The 16,878-nt window shown below is 50.1% G+C and overlaps 1 protein-coding gene across 4 annotated transcripts in view; it reads left to right on the forward strand.

Annotated features, from left to right (window-relative positions):
* DDHD1 (DDHD domain containing 1) overlaps positions 1–16,878 on the forward strand; it is a 1,509,354-nt gene that overhangs the window by 1,331,980 nt on the left and 160,496 nt on the right. For all 4 annotated transcript variants that reach the window (XM_069637585.1, XM_069637586.1, XM_069637589.1 and 1 more), the window contains one exon: positions 2,552–2,701. In XM_069637585.1, coding sequence (XP_069493686.1) covers positions 2,552–2,701 — 150 coding nt within the window. The remainder of the gene's footprint in view (positions 1–2,551; positions 2,702–16,878) is intronic.

Genomic DNA, 16,878 nt, shown 5'->3' on the forward strand with positions numbered 1-16,878 from the left:
CAAACCCTCCCTTCCTTTAGATTTCACCTTTTCTACTTTCTGTTCCATCGGTGGGAGTTTGTTTGTTGCTCTCATTATCACAGAATTTTTTGCCCCTGATTTAGTTGATTTAGCTGCCATTTTTGTTTTATTTCTTTTTTTTTCTTTTCTCTATAGATAAGGTCTTCAGTTGTTCCCCGTCTGTCTCCTTGTTGGAGTCCTCGGGCTCACCTTCCATTTTGCTTTCCGTGTCAGTATCAACATCCTCAGATTCACCATCCTTTTCACTTTCCGTGTCCGTCTCACTAGCTGTGATCTCTATGATGTTCTTCGTGTCATTTGGCAGTCTTTTCCCATTTATTGCCCGTTTTACCTGACCTGGCAGGTTGTCACATTGCTCCCTGTTGTTGCTGTGGATCATTGCTTTTATTTAGCTTGTCCCGATATGTTGTCCAATATCTTTTTTGGTCCGGGTCCTTTGCTTTTTTCTTGATCCCCAACCTCACGGGTTGGGGAAATTCTCGGGTTTTTGACCACATTTTCGGTCCCCTGGGACCGCTCTTCGTCTTGTTCCTGGGCAGTGTTGGGGTCAGCCAAACCTCTGCCTGTCAAGACGGGGGTGGTAATGCCACGCTCCGGCTCCTCTTGTCCCTCATCTGCTTCGGTTTTTCCCTTTCACCCTCCCCCGCCGCTGGGATACCACTTGGAGTCCGGCGGGAGCCGTCACCCGACCGCGCTCGCTCGAACTCCACTCGCCTCACCGGCGGACTTCGACCAGCAGCGAGTGCGAGGGTAGGCGGGCACCTTGTCTCCTCGCTGCACCTCTCCTCGTGAGCCTCCTCAGGGCTCACCAGGCCCACACGCCCCTCCCGGACCACTAGATCCTCGGTTGAAGACTGTGGAGACGCGGGCGCTGAAGCAGACGTTGTTGCTGACGGCTCAGGTAGGATAGCTCTTTCCTTAGCGGGGCCATGTTCTTGCAGTTCTTTCAGGTCACCAGCCTGGGGGCCAGTGCTTACCCAGTCCATGTGTTTGGCCGCGTCTGTTAATGTGGGTCTTGGAGCAGGCCCTATTTCCGACTTGCTCCTCTCCTTTTTTCCTTGGGCCATTGATCGTGACGGCTTTAGTGTTGTTTTTGCTGGTCGCACGTCTGGCTCCATGCGGCTCTGGCTCCACCTCTGCAGCGGACTGCTGCAGACTGACTCACCAGCTCCGCCCACCGCTCCGCGGTGTGTCGGTGTAAATAAAGGCTCCTCCCTTCTCACAAACAATGTGAAAAGACTCTGCTGCAGACTGGCTCACAACCTCAGCTCACCAGCTGGTTATTTATAACACGCTTAATACCCAGAGGTTTCTAAGCGTGGACCGGGGGATCGAACCTGTGTTGCTCCGTGTCTTGCTTCCAAGGCAAGTGCGTTTCCCCTGAGCTATCCTCCAGAGACAATATACAGGTCTCATGCTGTGAGTAGGCAAAAAAGATGAAGTTTAAACGTGCTTGGTAATGGCAGTGCAATATGCAGATCTCTCTCTGTGAGTAGGTTGTGTAAGATGCTGTGTAAGCTTGCCTGGTCGTGTGCAGGATTTTCCTCCATTAGGGGCTAGTGTACAGTGCAGCGCAAATATGTGCAGTGTGCTGATGTCACACGGCAATGTCATATTCCGTACATGGCGTGTGTAGGTATCAAGCAGCGAGTTTGAGGTGCACTGCCTTCGTTGCAGGATTACAGGCGCAGGCATTGTAATATGCGGTGCCCCAGTACAGCGTGTGTTCCACATGATATGAGCACACAAAGTAGTGTCTTGCATCTAAAGCAGTGTGAAAAGCTCGTGCTCTGGGTACTATGTTGTGCCCCTCCTGCATTCCATGGTTCTTTTTATGCTAGCATACAGTGCAGGACGCAATGCCTGTTGTGCAATGTGCATGTTTCCAGAAGTGTGATATGCAGTGCCTGCTACACTCTGGCCACGAGAAGTAATCTCCATGCATTGCCGTCTGTGAGAGCGCACGGATAGCTTTATATAGGTTGCAGTGTCGGAGTTTGGCAGTGAGGTAGGGATGCTGTGTCTAAACGATTGTGCCTACGGTGCGTCTCACTGGGTGGACTGCAAGCAGGCAGTGTAAAATGCAGTGCCTCCTGCATGCTGTGCAGCTCTGATGTCTAATGCTATGATTGTACAGTGCAGTATGTCTCGTGTGCAGTGTATGCATCGAAAGCCATACCTCTTCTACTTTTAGGAGGATTTCAGATCACTTTAATGTGTATCCTATTGCTGAAGTTTTGGTGCACATGGGCTCGCAACGCGTCATCCACCACACTTCTTTCACAAATGGGGCAAGTGACTTTTGTCGTGTGGCTAGTGGCCAACAACTTGAAATGTTGCCCCCTGTAGTATATATGTATATATATATGTGTATATATTAAATTGCATTTAAAAACTCTACTTGTGGTTTCCATAACAGGGCTTGAGTAGTATTGAAAGAATGTTGCGTGTAAATGTCATTAAATGTAAGTAAAAGATAGTGGCATGACGAACACCAAAAATATTGTTAAAAAATGCTGTCTTTTTTTAGGTTGAAAATTTCTTCTGCATGGGATCTCCCTTAGCAGTATTTTTGGCATTGCGTGGAATTCGACCGGGAAATCGTGGCAATCAAGAACATATTCTTCCTAAAACAATTTGTAACCGGTTGTTCAATATTTTTCACCCCACTGATCCGGTGGTGAGTTATCTTATGATCTTAAGTGCTTGTGACAAGTTAGTGCATTAAAGATGTTTGTATTATTATTATTATTATTATTATTATTATTATTATGTTGCATGTTTAACATTTTAAGCTTCTTCCAGTAAAATCCAAGTTTTCATACCTTTTATTGGACTAACAAAATATTGTGCTCAGATTATGGTTCCATAAGCTTTCAAAGTCCCAGAGACCTCTTAATCATATGGTGTTACAGGACAAATGGGAAACAAGAGAGAGCTGGACATCACCTTTACAAGGGGGCGAGGGGGGAAGCAAGAGATTCTCCCACTTTAAACTCCATTGGCTAAAGAAAAAAATGTATGCCAGGAATTCAGTCGTCCAAGGCCCCTTTATCTGAAGGGCCATACATTGGAAATGAAAACCAGACACATGCTCAAACACTTAGAGGCAGCTTTATTCGCTGAGAAGTTACATTTCAAGCAAATGTTTTGCAGTTCGTAATGTGGCCAAATGGTTAAACGGGCCGTGTATAATGATTGGAAACCAGCATCAAAAAAACAGTAATGCTATTGTAGACAGATTCAAAGGCACACAGATTGAGGGGGAAAAGGATATGCTTTGTCACACCTTTCCTGCACAGTAAAAGGTTTTTCACAAATACTGTGATATGCCTTTTCCAATGTTAAAGTAGTCTCAGGTTTTTTCAATGACAATGTGTATAAGCATCTTCCTGGCAGTCACAGCAGAATTATTGCTTGCAGTGATTGTACTGCCCCACCTCACTAAGAAAAAACACTGTGCACTAGAGGTGGCTGCATGTTTTTGCAGCCCCCATGCTGTGCTAGATAGAAAATAGGTTAACCTGAGTTGCTTAGACCTGCTTGTATGTATATTTTGGAACTGATATAAAAAATATTCCCTAGGCTTTCAAGGTGCTAGGTCCAAATGTATCCTAGTTGTTGTTCACATTTTACAGTGTTTTAATGACTAGCATATAAAGCAGCAATAACAAGAATACTCCTACGTCCCGTCCCCTTTCCTCCATACTTATGGGACATCTCTCTTGTAAAAAGCATCCAAAACATGTTTTAAAAAATGTGTCCTTCCTCTCTTTCTGCGCGGGGCCCGGCACGCGGCCGTAACCCCTCCCACCTTGGCTCCGCCCCACACATCGCCCATCAGTCCTTTTCTCCGCTCGTTCGGGACTGGATGCACTTGCATCCTCGGAAGATTTTCTTCCCTTTTTCCTCTCTGGCTCTGGCTAGCGATCGTGTACTAGTCTGTCTGTCGTTCAAACTAGACTTTTCAGATTGTTCATCGTGTCACTGTCGTTTCGCGAGGGCAGATCCCCATCCTTGGTTTAGAGTGCTTGGGTCCGGATCACCGTTGGGACTCCTGTTTTTACTGCGACTCCCTTTCGGTCCGGGCACTTCGTCGGTTGGAGCGGTGGGAGGAGGTGTTCCGACGAACTCCTCCTTCACATTTTCAGGCGTTCATCGACGAGAAGAAAAAACACCCGGTAAATTCTTTACTTTCCAGAGCACCCCGGCCGGGGGATACCTTTCCAGCTTCCTCTCGGGCCGGGAGGGGCGTTGATCGCTCTGTCACTGGGGTTTGCCCTGAGGTGCCCATTGGGCCTAATAATTGTACCAGAGTTTTCCGTAAGGGGCCTGTGGATATCGGAGCACGCTCCGAGGCCCCTCCTGTGGGGGCTGTTTGTAGACCCAGTTCTACTGAATCGTGGGATACCGGAGCTCGCTCTGAGGCCTCTGTCGGCTTCCCTCAAAAATAAGACCGAGGTGCGCCCTGAGGCCTTGGTGGGGCTTGCTGTTACCGAATGGATGTTTGAGGCCCGCACGGATAAGGCTGTCACCGGACGTGGGTCCGAGGTCCCTCTTTCAGAGGCTAAAGTTAACAACATTTCTGAGAGGCCTGGCAAGGCCTTACCAGTGAAGGCTGTTTCTCACCGTTCCCGCTCTTGCGGCGATACCAGATCTGTTGAGGGGGCAAAGAAGGAAAGCTCTTCTTTTACCGGCAGTGCCGAGGTCCTTCCTGGGAAGGCTGATTTGGCAGTTGGTATGTCGCAGAAACATTCCAGGCATCACAGTACTGGCTCTGCCGAGGTTCCTTATGTTAAGGCTAAAGTTAAGACCCCTGATCCATCAACGGGGACCACTGCCTCACTTCCTCACGTGCCGCAGTTCCCCTCAGGCGATGACAAAATGGCGCCCGTTCCCGCCACGACCGCGGCGGCCATTTTGGGTGCTACCCCTACAACTACGCCATCGGCCTCAGGTGTAGGGCTTGGTTCCTTGGGTGAACATAGAGTCCCTTGTGCGCATCCTTATCGGCCAGTTTAGGATTGGAACGCCCGGATGCCTCTTCCGCACAATGTTTCGTTGCCTGCGGGGTCGGCACCTTTGATTTATGTGGATACATCTGTGGAGGGGCCTGTGTGGCACCCTTCCCTGTTACTTCCTTGGATTTGCCCATCTCGTGAGAGGCCTCCTCAGGTTCCGAAGCAGTCCCCTGAGGAGGCCTTTTTCGGTACATTTCAAACATTGAGTACCGACCCCAAGAGGGAATATTTCAAAGGGCTTTTCAGGGAGATATGTCCACCCGCGCCTCTGGAATGCAGGACAAGGTGTTGGACCTTCCGTTTGATGTGAAGGAGCTCTTTCATTCTACAACAGATGTAGAGCTCACCAAGACGAAGGATAGCACTCAGACAGCTAAATCCTTGTCGTTCCTTGTTAAGACTCCTTTCAAAACCCAGAGACCGTTGTCGCAAAGTGGATCTTCCTCTGGCTTTAGGGGCTTCCTCGACCAAAAATCTCGCAGAGTGGATACCCCTGCGGGGAACAACCGCCGTAGGCAACAACGGACACGTTTTTCTCCCACTCCTCGGCCTCCTCCTCAGGTTCAGGTGGCAACGCCACCAATAAACCTACTAAATGAGGGTTTTCCACACTCGCACGAGACCCCGGTGGGAGGACGCATTGCATCTCATTGGGAGGCGTGGCAGACCATCACAGAAGACAGATGGGTCTTGTCAGTCGCTCGGGTGGGCTTCCGCTTACCCCTACCTCCTACCCCACACCTCAACCCTCCTTTTCAGCTGTCTGGCTCTCCCTCCCTCAAAGCCAAGGTTCAGAAACTTCTGGACCTCAGAGCTGTGGAACCTGTTCCCCTTGGGGAGCAAGGGGAGGGCTTCTACTCCCGGCTATTTACGGTGCCCAAACCCAACCAGGCTGGTCTGCGCACCATCCTAGACCTTTCCCAGTTCAATCTTTTCCTACCCCAAGAGAAATTCAAGATGATCACGCCGTGCCAGATACACTCCTCCTTGCAGATGGGCGATTGGCTCAGTGTGGTGGATCTTCAGGATGCATACATCCATATCCTGATTTGGAACCCACACAGGAGATATCTCCGTTTCTCTTTGGGAGAGGAGCACTTCCAGTTTCGAGTGCTTCCTTTTGGCCTCAGCTCGGCGCCGCGTGTCTTCACGAAGATGATGCCGGTGATTGTGGCCTATCTTCATCTCCAGGGTATCCATGTGTTTCCATATTTGGACGACTGGCTCTTACGCAGCCCTTGTCCGCTGGCAGCAGCGGGCAATCTCCAGTCTCTCCTTCAGCTCCTATTCCATCTTGGGCTGTCGGTGAACTGGCGGAAATCTTCCATGACAGTCTTGCAGGACCTGATTTACCAGGGTTTTCGCTGGAACACGATCGACTGCAGAGTGTACCTGACCGGGGACAGAATGGCGGATCTGTTAGCCACGTGTCCGATGTTTGCGCAGTCGGAGAGCATGTCGGCCTGGTGGCTCCAGAGGCTTCTGGGCCTCATGGCCTTGTGTGTGCTGGCTCTTCCTCTTGCTCGTCTCAAGATGAGACGGATCCAGATGGCTCTTTGGAGTTCTTGGCGTCAGGCTGTGGACCCGGATTCCAAGCTGATAATGATTCCGGCTTCCATGAGAGTGGAATGGTGGTCATCTCTCAGCAACCTGTCGGTGGGTGCGGGGTTTCAGGACCCAACTCCTATGGTGACGATCACGACGGACTCCTCCTTCCTGGGATGGAGTGCGACGTTAGATCTTCTACAGGTCTCGGACCTCTGGTCGCCTCAGGACAAGCTCCTTCACATAAATCATCTGGAGCTTCTGGCGATCTTCCTAGCACTCAGGGCGTTCAGACCGATCATTGCCAACAAGGTTGCAGTTGCAAAACTGCAAAGTAACGCAAAGCGTGTTGTCTTGCTCGGGTGTGGTTTAAATACCCCCAACAAAATAGTCCAGGAAAAGTAGTCCCTAGGCTACCACACCCAAAACACTGGACCGCATAGCTTGGTTCCTGGAAACCAAGCTATGTGGATGCCTCCATGTTGGCTGACAACACAATAAAGTAGTTCCCAAGCACATGTTTTTCATGGTGTATGAGGCTGGCGCCATAGGCGCCAGGACTGGCCCCAGGAGGGCTTTTGAAGAGGATGCCAGGCTCTAGAGGCCCGAGTCCTGACTCCACCTGGCCAATGGGTTTGCCAGAGGGGGTTTTGGGCGAGGGTCTTGACACCCTCTCCCCACGGTAAAGGCCTCAGACACGCTGAAGGTCGTGAAGGCCCAGATTCATCCGGCTAAGGCCTTGATTGAGGGAGTGGCAGCGTCTCTGGTGAAGCTTGCATAGGTGGCCCTAGTGGAGACGACCTCCAGGCCTAGAGGGTCCCTGCCATCCTGGAGGGAATTTTCTTTCCAACCAATCGAAAAGACCCCTGTGAAGCCCCATGCCGAGAAGGATAGACCTAGCAGACTTAGATACCTCCTCTGAGGATGAGCTGTTGGTCCTCAAGTCAGTCCTTGACAAGCAGTTCATCAAGGCCAGGACCTACGGGAAGGATCCAGACGAGGCGGACGTGGAGAGCGACGGTGGAGCCGACGAAGAACGGCAGGCCGACGAGGAACCGGAGGACACCACGTCGCTGCCGGCGATCCCGTCGCAGCCAATGCCACCGCAGACGGACAGGTCGGAGGGCAGCCTGCTAGCACTGCACACCGTGTACACAGAGATAAGGACAAGGTTGCCCTTACCTCCGGTGGAGGATCCAGTGGCACCTGGACCGTCGGGCAGTCTTCCAGCCAAGCAGAGGTGAGTCCATCCGCCCCCACCCTTGCATCCTTCACCTCCATCCCCTCCACCGAGGGATGAGACGCCGACGACAGGGACGGACAACGGCGGAGACGACGGAAGAGATCTCCCATTGCCCCCCTCCCCGGGCTTCCCCTCCCGACAAAATTGTCTCGTTTCACGCCATGATCGCCAGGGCCTCAGAGCTTTTCCAGCTATGCCCCGAAGAGCAGAAAAAGGAGGGATTCCTTTATCAACGACAAGAGGCCAAGAGGAAGACCGTACTCTCAGTCCCTCTGTTGGACGACATCTGGGACGAAGAATTGTCCCTTCTCAAGAACCCGTCCACGGCCCCTGCGAAGAGAGACAGGTACAAGAAGTAGTACCAGGTCCCAGTCACAGCACCTATGTGCCGCGGGGCGCAACCATCCCTGGACTCAGTGGTCTCCGCAGCGGCCAAGAAGAAATCGGCAGGGGGCGACGGCATCGACTTCCACCTCCCCGCCGGACAGCGAGGGGAAGAAGCTGGACGCCATGGGACGTCGGATCATCTCGTCAGCAGCGACGACCATTAAGGTGGCCAATGCTCTCGCTATCGTGGCCCGCTACGATAGTGAGCTGTGGTTTAAAATCGCCCCCCTCCTGGACTTCCTTCTGGATGACGAGACGGCAGAAGCCCTCGAAATCTTGCAAGAGGGCGAGGTGGCTTCGGACCACGCCATCACGGTAGCCACGGACATCACCGACACTGGCTTTCACCAGATGGGCAGCAGTGTTTGCCTTCGTCGGCGCGGTTGGCTCAATGCCACCGACTTCCTTCAGGACGTACAGACCAGGGTACTGGACATGCCCTTTGACGGGAACAACCTGTGGACGAGTCACTGCAGGCTATCAAGGCAGACACTGAGACGGCCCGTGCCTTGGGCACGCTCCATCAGCAACGGCCGTCCTTTCGGACCTCAGGAGGCAAGTCTCAAGGTGCCTCCAAAGGATTTGGCGGCACCTCTTCGTCGTACCGTCAGGCGGCCCGTTCTTCGTCGCAGGAAGCCTACAGAGGCCGCAGCAAGGCGGGTGGACATCGTCGTCGCCAAGGGGCCCAAGGTGGTAAGGCCTTCACGAAGCAGGACTGAACCGGCCGTGACGTCGGGCCCCCACCCGAGCAACCCAGTGGGAGGCCGGCTAGCGAACTTCGGCGTGTGGAAATCCATCTCCACCGACCATTGGGTGCTGGATGCCCTGGCCCACGGACACACTCTGGAGTTCCAAAAGAAGTGTCCCTGTTTTCCACCTGTGGCCAGGAAAGAAAACCACATTCCACAGCTACTTCTGGAGGTACGAGCGATGCTGGAAAAGGGCGCGATAGAGCTCGTCGCAAAGAGGCTCCGGAGTGTACTCGTGGTACTTCCTCGTCCGAAAGAAAACCGGCGGCTGGCGGCTCATTTTAGACCTCCGCCGCCTCAACAAATACATAAAATCCCAGAAATTCCAGATGGTCACTCTTCAGCACGTGATGGGACAGCTGGAAGAAGGGGACGTCCTGTCGTCACTGGACATACTTCCACATCCCCATACACAAGGGGCATCGAACGTTTCTGTGTTTCGTGGTTCAAGGGCGGCACTATCGGTTCAAGGCACTGCCTTTCAGTGTGAAGTCGGCACCGGGGGCCTTCACCAAGTGCCTGGAACCGGTGGCAGCGCGGCTGCGCCTGCAGGGGATCCACGTCTATCCCTATCTGGACGATTGGCTCATCCGAGCGAAGTCTAAGGAACTCGTCGTCAATCACACAGCGAGGACCGTCCTCCTGCTCACGGCACTGGGGTTCTCGATAAAATATGCGAAGTCCTGCTTGGTGCCATCGCAGGACGCTCTGTTCCTGGGAGCCAGGCTCAACACGGTGGCATGGCTGGCTTCACCGTCGGAAGCGAGGATAAAAGCCATCCTGGGCAAGGTACAACGGCTGTTGACCATGGAAGTTGCCAGGGTGAGGTCCATCAAGTCCCTGCTCGGCATGATGTCGTCCTGCATCTACCTCGTTCGGCTGTGCAGGTTGCGGATGCGGCCGCTGCAGGAGTTCCTCTATGCCCATTGGATACAAGTGGCAGGAAGCTAAGAAGACAAGATCACCCTCAACAAGACTTTCTGTCAAGCGATCCGGTGGTGGGGCACCCGTGCCCATCACACGGCAGGCATGGTCTTCCAGACCCCAGCGCATCAGGAAACGGTGATGACGGATGCCTCCCTGGACGGATGGGGCACGCACACCAGAGATCTCCACGCAAGTGGCCTTTGGCTCCCGGAGGAGAGGTCACTGCACATCAACACCCTGGAGCTCTGGGCTGTGTTCTGGGCCCTCAGGTCCTTTCTTCCGTCCCTCAAGGGCAAGGTGGTACAGGTCTTCACCAACAACACCACCACGATGTTCTACATCCAGAAGCAGGGGGGGGCACCAGATCCCCAGCTCTCTCCAAGGAAGCGCAGGATCTGTGGCACTGGGCCGTCTCCCAAGGGATATTCCTGGTACCCTTCCACCTGGCAGGAGTGAAGAACACTGTTGCTGACTCGCTCAGCAGGGAGCTGCGCTCTTGCCACGAGTGGGAGCTTTGGCAGGATCAAGTGGATCTATCATTCCGACAATGGGGCAATCCCCAGATCGATCTGTTCGTGACGGTGACGAACACCGAGTGCCAGAGGTACGCCAGCAGGTTTCCCCAGCCGGGGAGCATGGGGAATGCATTCTCCCTCCCCTGGGACGGCCTGTTCCTCTATGCGTTCCGACCGTTGCCGTTGCTTCTGCGACTCATCAGTCAACTCAGATGGTCCCGGTGCAGGATGATCCTCGTCGTGGCCGAGGCAGATATGGTACCCGGACCTTCTGGACATGTCAGCGTCCCCTCCAGTCAAGCTTCCGGCGGATGCAGATCTTCTCGCCAGGGAAAGGGACACGATCCTGCACCACGACCCAGGATCGCTGAACCTGCAGGCCTGGCTCCTGCAGCACTAGAGTTCGGAGGCTACGATATCCCAGCGGACTGCAAGGAGGTACTTGCCAAGGCCAGGGCTTCCTCGAATCTTAGGGCTATAGACATAAATGGAAGAGATTCTCTGTCTAGTGCTGTGCACAGAAGACCAACCCTCTACAGATTACGGCCCCTCAAGTGCTGCCATACTTGCTGTCGCTGGCCAAGGCGGGGTTGGCGCATGCCTCCATCAAAATTCATCTGGCGGCTACCTCCTGCTACATCAGAACTCCGGGGCAGTCGTTGCTGTGGTCTCACCGCCTGGTGAAGGAGTTCATGAAAGGACTGTTCAGCTCGTTCCCGCCAGTGAAGGCTCCGGCCCCGGCGTGGGAGCTCAACGTGGTGCTGACCAGGCTCATGGGTCTGCCATTCGAGCCTTTGCATTCGGTGCCGCTGAAATTCCTTACATGGAAGATGGTGTTTCTTGTGGCCATCACCTCTGCACGACGAGTGGGAGAGATCCAGGTCCTCTCCTGTAAGCCTCCGTACCTGACATTCCACCAGACGAGGGTAGTGCTGAGGACGCACCCCTCCTTCATGCGCAAGGTGCCATCGGACTTCCATCTCAACGAGCCCTTGGTGTTGCCTGTTTTCTTCCCGTCACCTTCGTCGCCAGCTGAGAGGACTTTGCACTCGCTGGATGTGGCTAGAGCGCTGAAGTTCTACATGGACCGCACAAAGAGTTTTCGGAAGACATCACAGCTGTTTGTGAACTTTGGCCCTGTGAACCAAGGGAATACCCTCTCCAAGGCTTCCATTTCCAGAAGGCTCTCTGGCTGCATCATGTACTGTCAATGGTTGGCAAACCGACCGTTGCCTGGCCGTCCGAGAGCCCACTCAACTAGAGCGACTGCTGCTACTACGGCGTTCCTGTCTGGTGTGCCCCTGCTGGACATCTACAGGGCAGCTACGTGGAGGTCGACGCACACCTTCACGAAACGTTACTGCGTCGACTGGGATTCCAGGGAGGAGTCCAGAGTCGGCCAAGCAGTGCTGCTCAACCTGTTCACTTGAAGGTGAGCCTGGTGAGGAGGTAAGAGAGGCTTAATGTTGAGTTGTTGAAATGCTTAATGTTGAGCCTTGCCACCTCCCGTGGTTGTGCATGTGTGTACTGCTATGTATTCTTGTATTCATGAGCATGTGAATCCGTGCCAGACCCCATGCTGGAGAAGGAACAAGTTACTTACCTGTAACTGTTGTTCTCCAGCATGGGTCTGGCATGGATGCACATGCGAACCCTCCCTCCAACCCCTCTGCGGCTCTTTTCTTGGTCCTACTGCCACTTTACGTGCTACCAAATCTGAAGATGGCTGCCAGAGGAGGGGCTTAGGTAGGGTGCAGTCATTGGATATGGGCAGTATGACCCAGAGACCAGTGATTGGTTATTAGTAGAAAGACAGTCGAAACTGAAACTGATTTTTTCTTTACCGAGGATTCCCAGCCTAACAACGGGAATATTCTTGAGCATGTGAATCCATGCCAGACCCATGCCGGAGAACAACAGTTACAGGTAAGTAACTTGTTCCTTACAATTCATTCTCATCATCAAACGAAAAGTAAGAACTCTGATATAAAAAGGTGTCACATGCGCATCATTACATCAAAAATAAGTAATAATAATAATGATAGATAAATCGATAGTAAAAGAAAATACAAGTCCAAATATGTTCTTACTACAATCAACATAACTTTCAGATATTCCTGTCTATCAGCCCCTAATAAAGAATATATACTGCCACTATCAGCATTGATGGAAAGGACATGGAGTCTCACTTGACAATTTCCTAAATGTGATATGCTATAGCAAGCAACCATAATCAATGTTTCAGCTGGATGAATGGAGGCCCAGAACTAATCCATTTGATAGCCTCCATGTGATGAGCAGAATCTACAATAACCAGGGCTTAAGTCGAGGGTACACGCGGGGGGACGCAGTCCAGCCACTATTTTCAGAGGGTGGACTCAGTCCCCCTTCAGCTAAAATGAGAAACATTGAATGTCCTCTTTGCATTCATAAATTTAAGCCGACCTCAGGGATCGAACCGCAATCATCAGGTTTGCAGGCCAGACACTTGATCATTGCACTATATAACATGATGAAAAATTAAGAACTAAAGGTGGAATGTCCTTTTTCAGTAGTGCAAATTCCAGGGAAAACATTCCTATTGGTTCTTGGAGTTTAAAACATGCACACCCTTTAATGTTTTCAAAAACACTATGAGAAGAAAATATCCTCTCTTGGTTTTGTGTGTGTGTTGATTTTATGAAAGGCAAATGCCATCCGTCCTGTGGAATTTGGGTGGTAATGCAAAGTCAATTCAATGAAATGTGCATATTTCACCTTAATATGCTAATTTCTGGCGACGTCACATCCCATTGCGTTTGTTGAGTCCCCCCACTTTAATTTTCAGGACTTGACCCCTGACAATAACCCTTATCATAGTAGGAAGTTAGGCCTGGACATCCAGTCAATAAATGCCAACACGTTTCCACCATCTCTTTACAAATACGGCAAAGCCTCAATTCGTAGGGTTCCTCTGCCCGTGCCTCGGTGAACACACGAACAGGCAAAATTTTCAACCGTAGGTATAGGACAAAGCCATGGAGCGGAGGGTTACAATATTTCCCCGAGATATTTACTGAGTTCATACCAAGCAAACCCCTGTTGAAGAAACTCTTCATAACGCTTGCGAGTGCCCAGGACCTCCAGGGTTTTCACCCGGTCCCAAAGTAGAGATTTTCTTCTTAAAATCTGCCAGAAATGGACCCGGGGGAGTTAATGTCATCCAACTGGAAACCAATCTCTTCAAGAAACTTGGTTACGACATTAGTCAATCTCTCCGTTGCCTTATTGCTCTATTTAAAGGCTTTAAGTGCATCTGTAATGCAGGGAAAGTGGTTGGTAAAGCACTAGCCTTTGCTATTTGGCTCTTCATTAAAAGCTTAGTGCATCTCAGCTTCCATTGGGCGGCTAGGGATACCACCCTAGGTTCCATCATTAAGGCCTCGACCGAAACAGACTTAGGTAGTCCGAGCATGGATTTTAACAACCTCCCCTCAGTTCTATTTAACCAAGCGATGGTAACGCCTGGTGGTATAGTCTGGAGTCCATATAGTAGGCTTTGTATGGCCGATTTGAAGTATACCTCCAAAAATCCCTCCACGGATTCTCCCCTGACTTTCCAATTAAATTTCTCAAGACCTGCACTTATAGAGCACCTTTGCGCACTTTAGTTTGCCAAATGCAAGTTAGAATGGTGTCCCATGGAAAGGGCAACCCAAAAATATATATGAATTGTCCCTTTCTAACTTAAACCCATCGATCCACCAACAGTGTCGAATTGGCTTCCTGTCCTTGCGCTGTAGTTGTAACATGTTAGTCTTCTGGTGGTGGATCTGTTTGGAATTGTCACTGGCATACTGGAATAGGGTGTCCAAAGAGTGCTGTAGACCCAATGGGGTATGGTCCAATAAGACAGTGTGATCAGCATAGCCAACCCATGTGATAGACTTACCTCCTAAATGAGGAGGAAAGTTGTGACACTGTGAAAGGGTCGTCCCAATATCCGCTACATAAAGATTAAACAGCAGGGGTGCTAACACGCACCCCTGCTTAACACCCCTTTTGGTAGGAACCGGGGCAGTTACTGAGCCTTCCTGTGAGGTCCGGACTATAACATAGGTGTCAGTGTATAAAAGCTGAATGTAATGGAGCAGTTGTGGATGTATACCCCAAGCAGTTTATTTGGCACACAGGCGGACACAGACAACTGAATCAAATGTGGCTGAATAATCAACGTAAAGAGAGCTCCCTCCGCTCTGTTCCACACGTTGGCCTCCAAGACCTGTAAAGTACACTTAGCCTGGACTGAAGAGCAGCCTTTTTCACAAACCCAATTGCTCTGGGGTGAGCAAGAGAGTGGTTTCAACCCAATTCTCTAAACTTTAAAAGGAGAATACTAGCAATATGTTGCTACTACAGTCCAACATGGCAAGTAAACAGTAGTTACAAGGATCCTTATGTGATCTTTTTTTAAAAACTGGAATAAAGATTGAGTATCGGCAACTGTCGGGGATTCCTCCTCCATGTAGGACCTCCAGAAACATAATATGCAGAACCTCAGCCCAAAAATAAGGAGTCCTTTTAAAAATAATATTGGCCAGCCCATCGGGCCCTGGGGCACGTGATGACTTAGATCGCAGTATGATAGCCACAATTACTGTGGCACTTACATCCGCAATTATGTCATCATTTACAGTATCTGAAGTAACGATGGACATTTCAGGTGAGACGGTACTCCAATAAGTCTCAAGTATATGGGAAATCCATTGCTGATCAGTTATCCCGCATAGTTCTGTACGAGTCACCAAGGACATATGTGTTCTATACAAATTCCAGAACTTGCAGGAATCATTCATTTTAATTAATTTAAAGATCAGCTTCCAATTTGCAGACAAAGTCCTACTTTTGTGTTGGACTAACCAATTTATATATTTCGACCTGATAGTAGCAATTTCTGCTTTTTGGATTAACCAAGAACATGGACTATTGTGCTTAATACCAGCAATCAAGGACCACATTTAATTTTTCCTTTGATGCATAAGAACATGAAAAATATGGGGCATTGGTCGGTTCAACAACAGTACATACCTCGGCCTCTCTAATGGTGGACAAAGAATCTGCAGTAAATATTGCAGTTCCCCATTACATGTTTTGAACCGGTCACTAGGAGACCAACCAGAGTCCTTAATCAGCTCAGGGATTCTGTCAGTCAGTCAACACACTTTTATTTGACATATCTTCAAGTCAGTACCTGCTTACTCTTTGATTTTGTCTGTATATTATTGTATTCATGATTCCTCGATGAGACTTCTGCTCACCCGTATCCTCTTGTAAACTGGGGGAGTTTGAATCTCTGGCCATGGACCCTTAATGCAATATACTGTAACTGTGTATGTAAGACTATGCGCCCGGATGCCCACGGACCTGGCCGCGCTATACAAATAAACTAAATACAAATACAGTACATAAAACACATCAAATCCATAAAAGGTAATAAAACATGACGAGTAAAAATCATTACATTATCCTAAATCTACCTTTTGGATGTGCAAAATTAGCAATCTTGACAATAAAAGTTCATCATAGTGTCATAAAACAGCCTTTGGGCACACTAAATAGAGGAGAGCCCTGCTTGCAGACTCTACCAAATTTTTGTATCCTCCTTTACGTATGATTAGCTTCTTTTCTAGCAACCAGGGTCTATGGGTGAATCTAGCGCCTGAAAAAAATACATGTGGGTAAATGCTCTGTCTTAAAAATACCATTGCTGATCTGGTATCTCTCATTCTAGCTTCCCACAGAACAGGCTTCAGATACATGTGCCGCAAATATTTTGTTTTCTCACACAGCAACATAAAATGCCTCATTGTTTCTATTGCCTCCCCACACAACACATATTTGTCTGAGTTCGACTCTTTCCAGTTGATCGTAAAGTTAGCCACAGGGAGGGTCCCCAGTCTCACTTGCATACAAAGAGATTTCTCATATGGGGGGTGAAATATCTTAATAGGATGTCCTGCCTTGGGTCATATGCTTAAGGTAAGCAGGGCCCAATTTTAACTCCCTTGCACTGGCCACCAACTGGTTCCTTGCTCTTTGGGACACACGTAACCTTTGCTCTTTCTTTATACCACGCAGTTGATTTTGGTTTTTTTTCCATAGGTTTCCTCCCCCTAGTTTGTAGAGAGACTTTTTTACGTGGCAAACACAGTCTAAAGACTTCCCTCCATCCATGGACTTCACATGGCACAGGGCGTCTCTATATTTCACCAGCCCTTCTTGGTTCCACAATCTTAACCAAAAAAGGGCTGGGCTAATGGGTGCTAGAGAAGCCACTGGAATTACATCTAGCTCTAAAAATAACAGTGCAGAGGCAGTGCTCTTGGGGAGTAAAACCAATTCTTTCAAGATTTTCGTCTCACTGGTAGATCATTCTCCCAGATTCCCATGCCCCCACAATTCTTCCCCGTATAGGGCAGCCGGAATAGTCT

This window comes from Ambystoma mexicanum, chromosome 14 (genome assembly GCF_040938575.1).
Source record: "Ambystoma mexicanum isolate Mex_15411 chromosome 14, UKY_AmexF1_1, whole genome shotgun sequence".
Lineage (NCBI taxonomy): Eukaryota > Metazoa > Chordata > Amphibia > Caudata > Ambystomatidae > Ambystoma > Ambystoma mexicanum.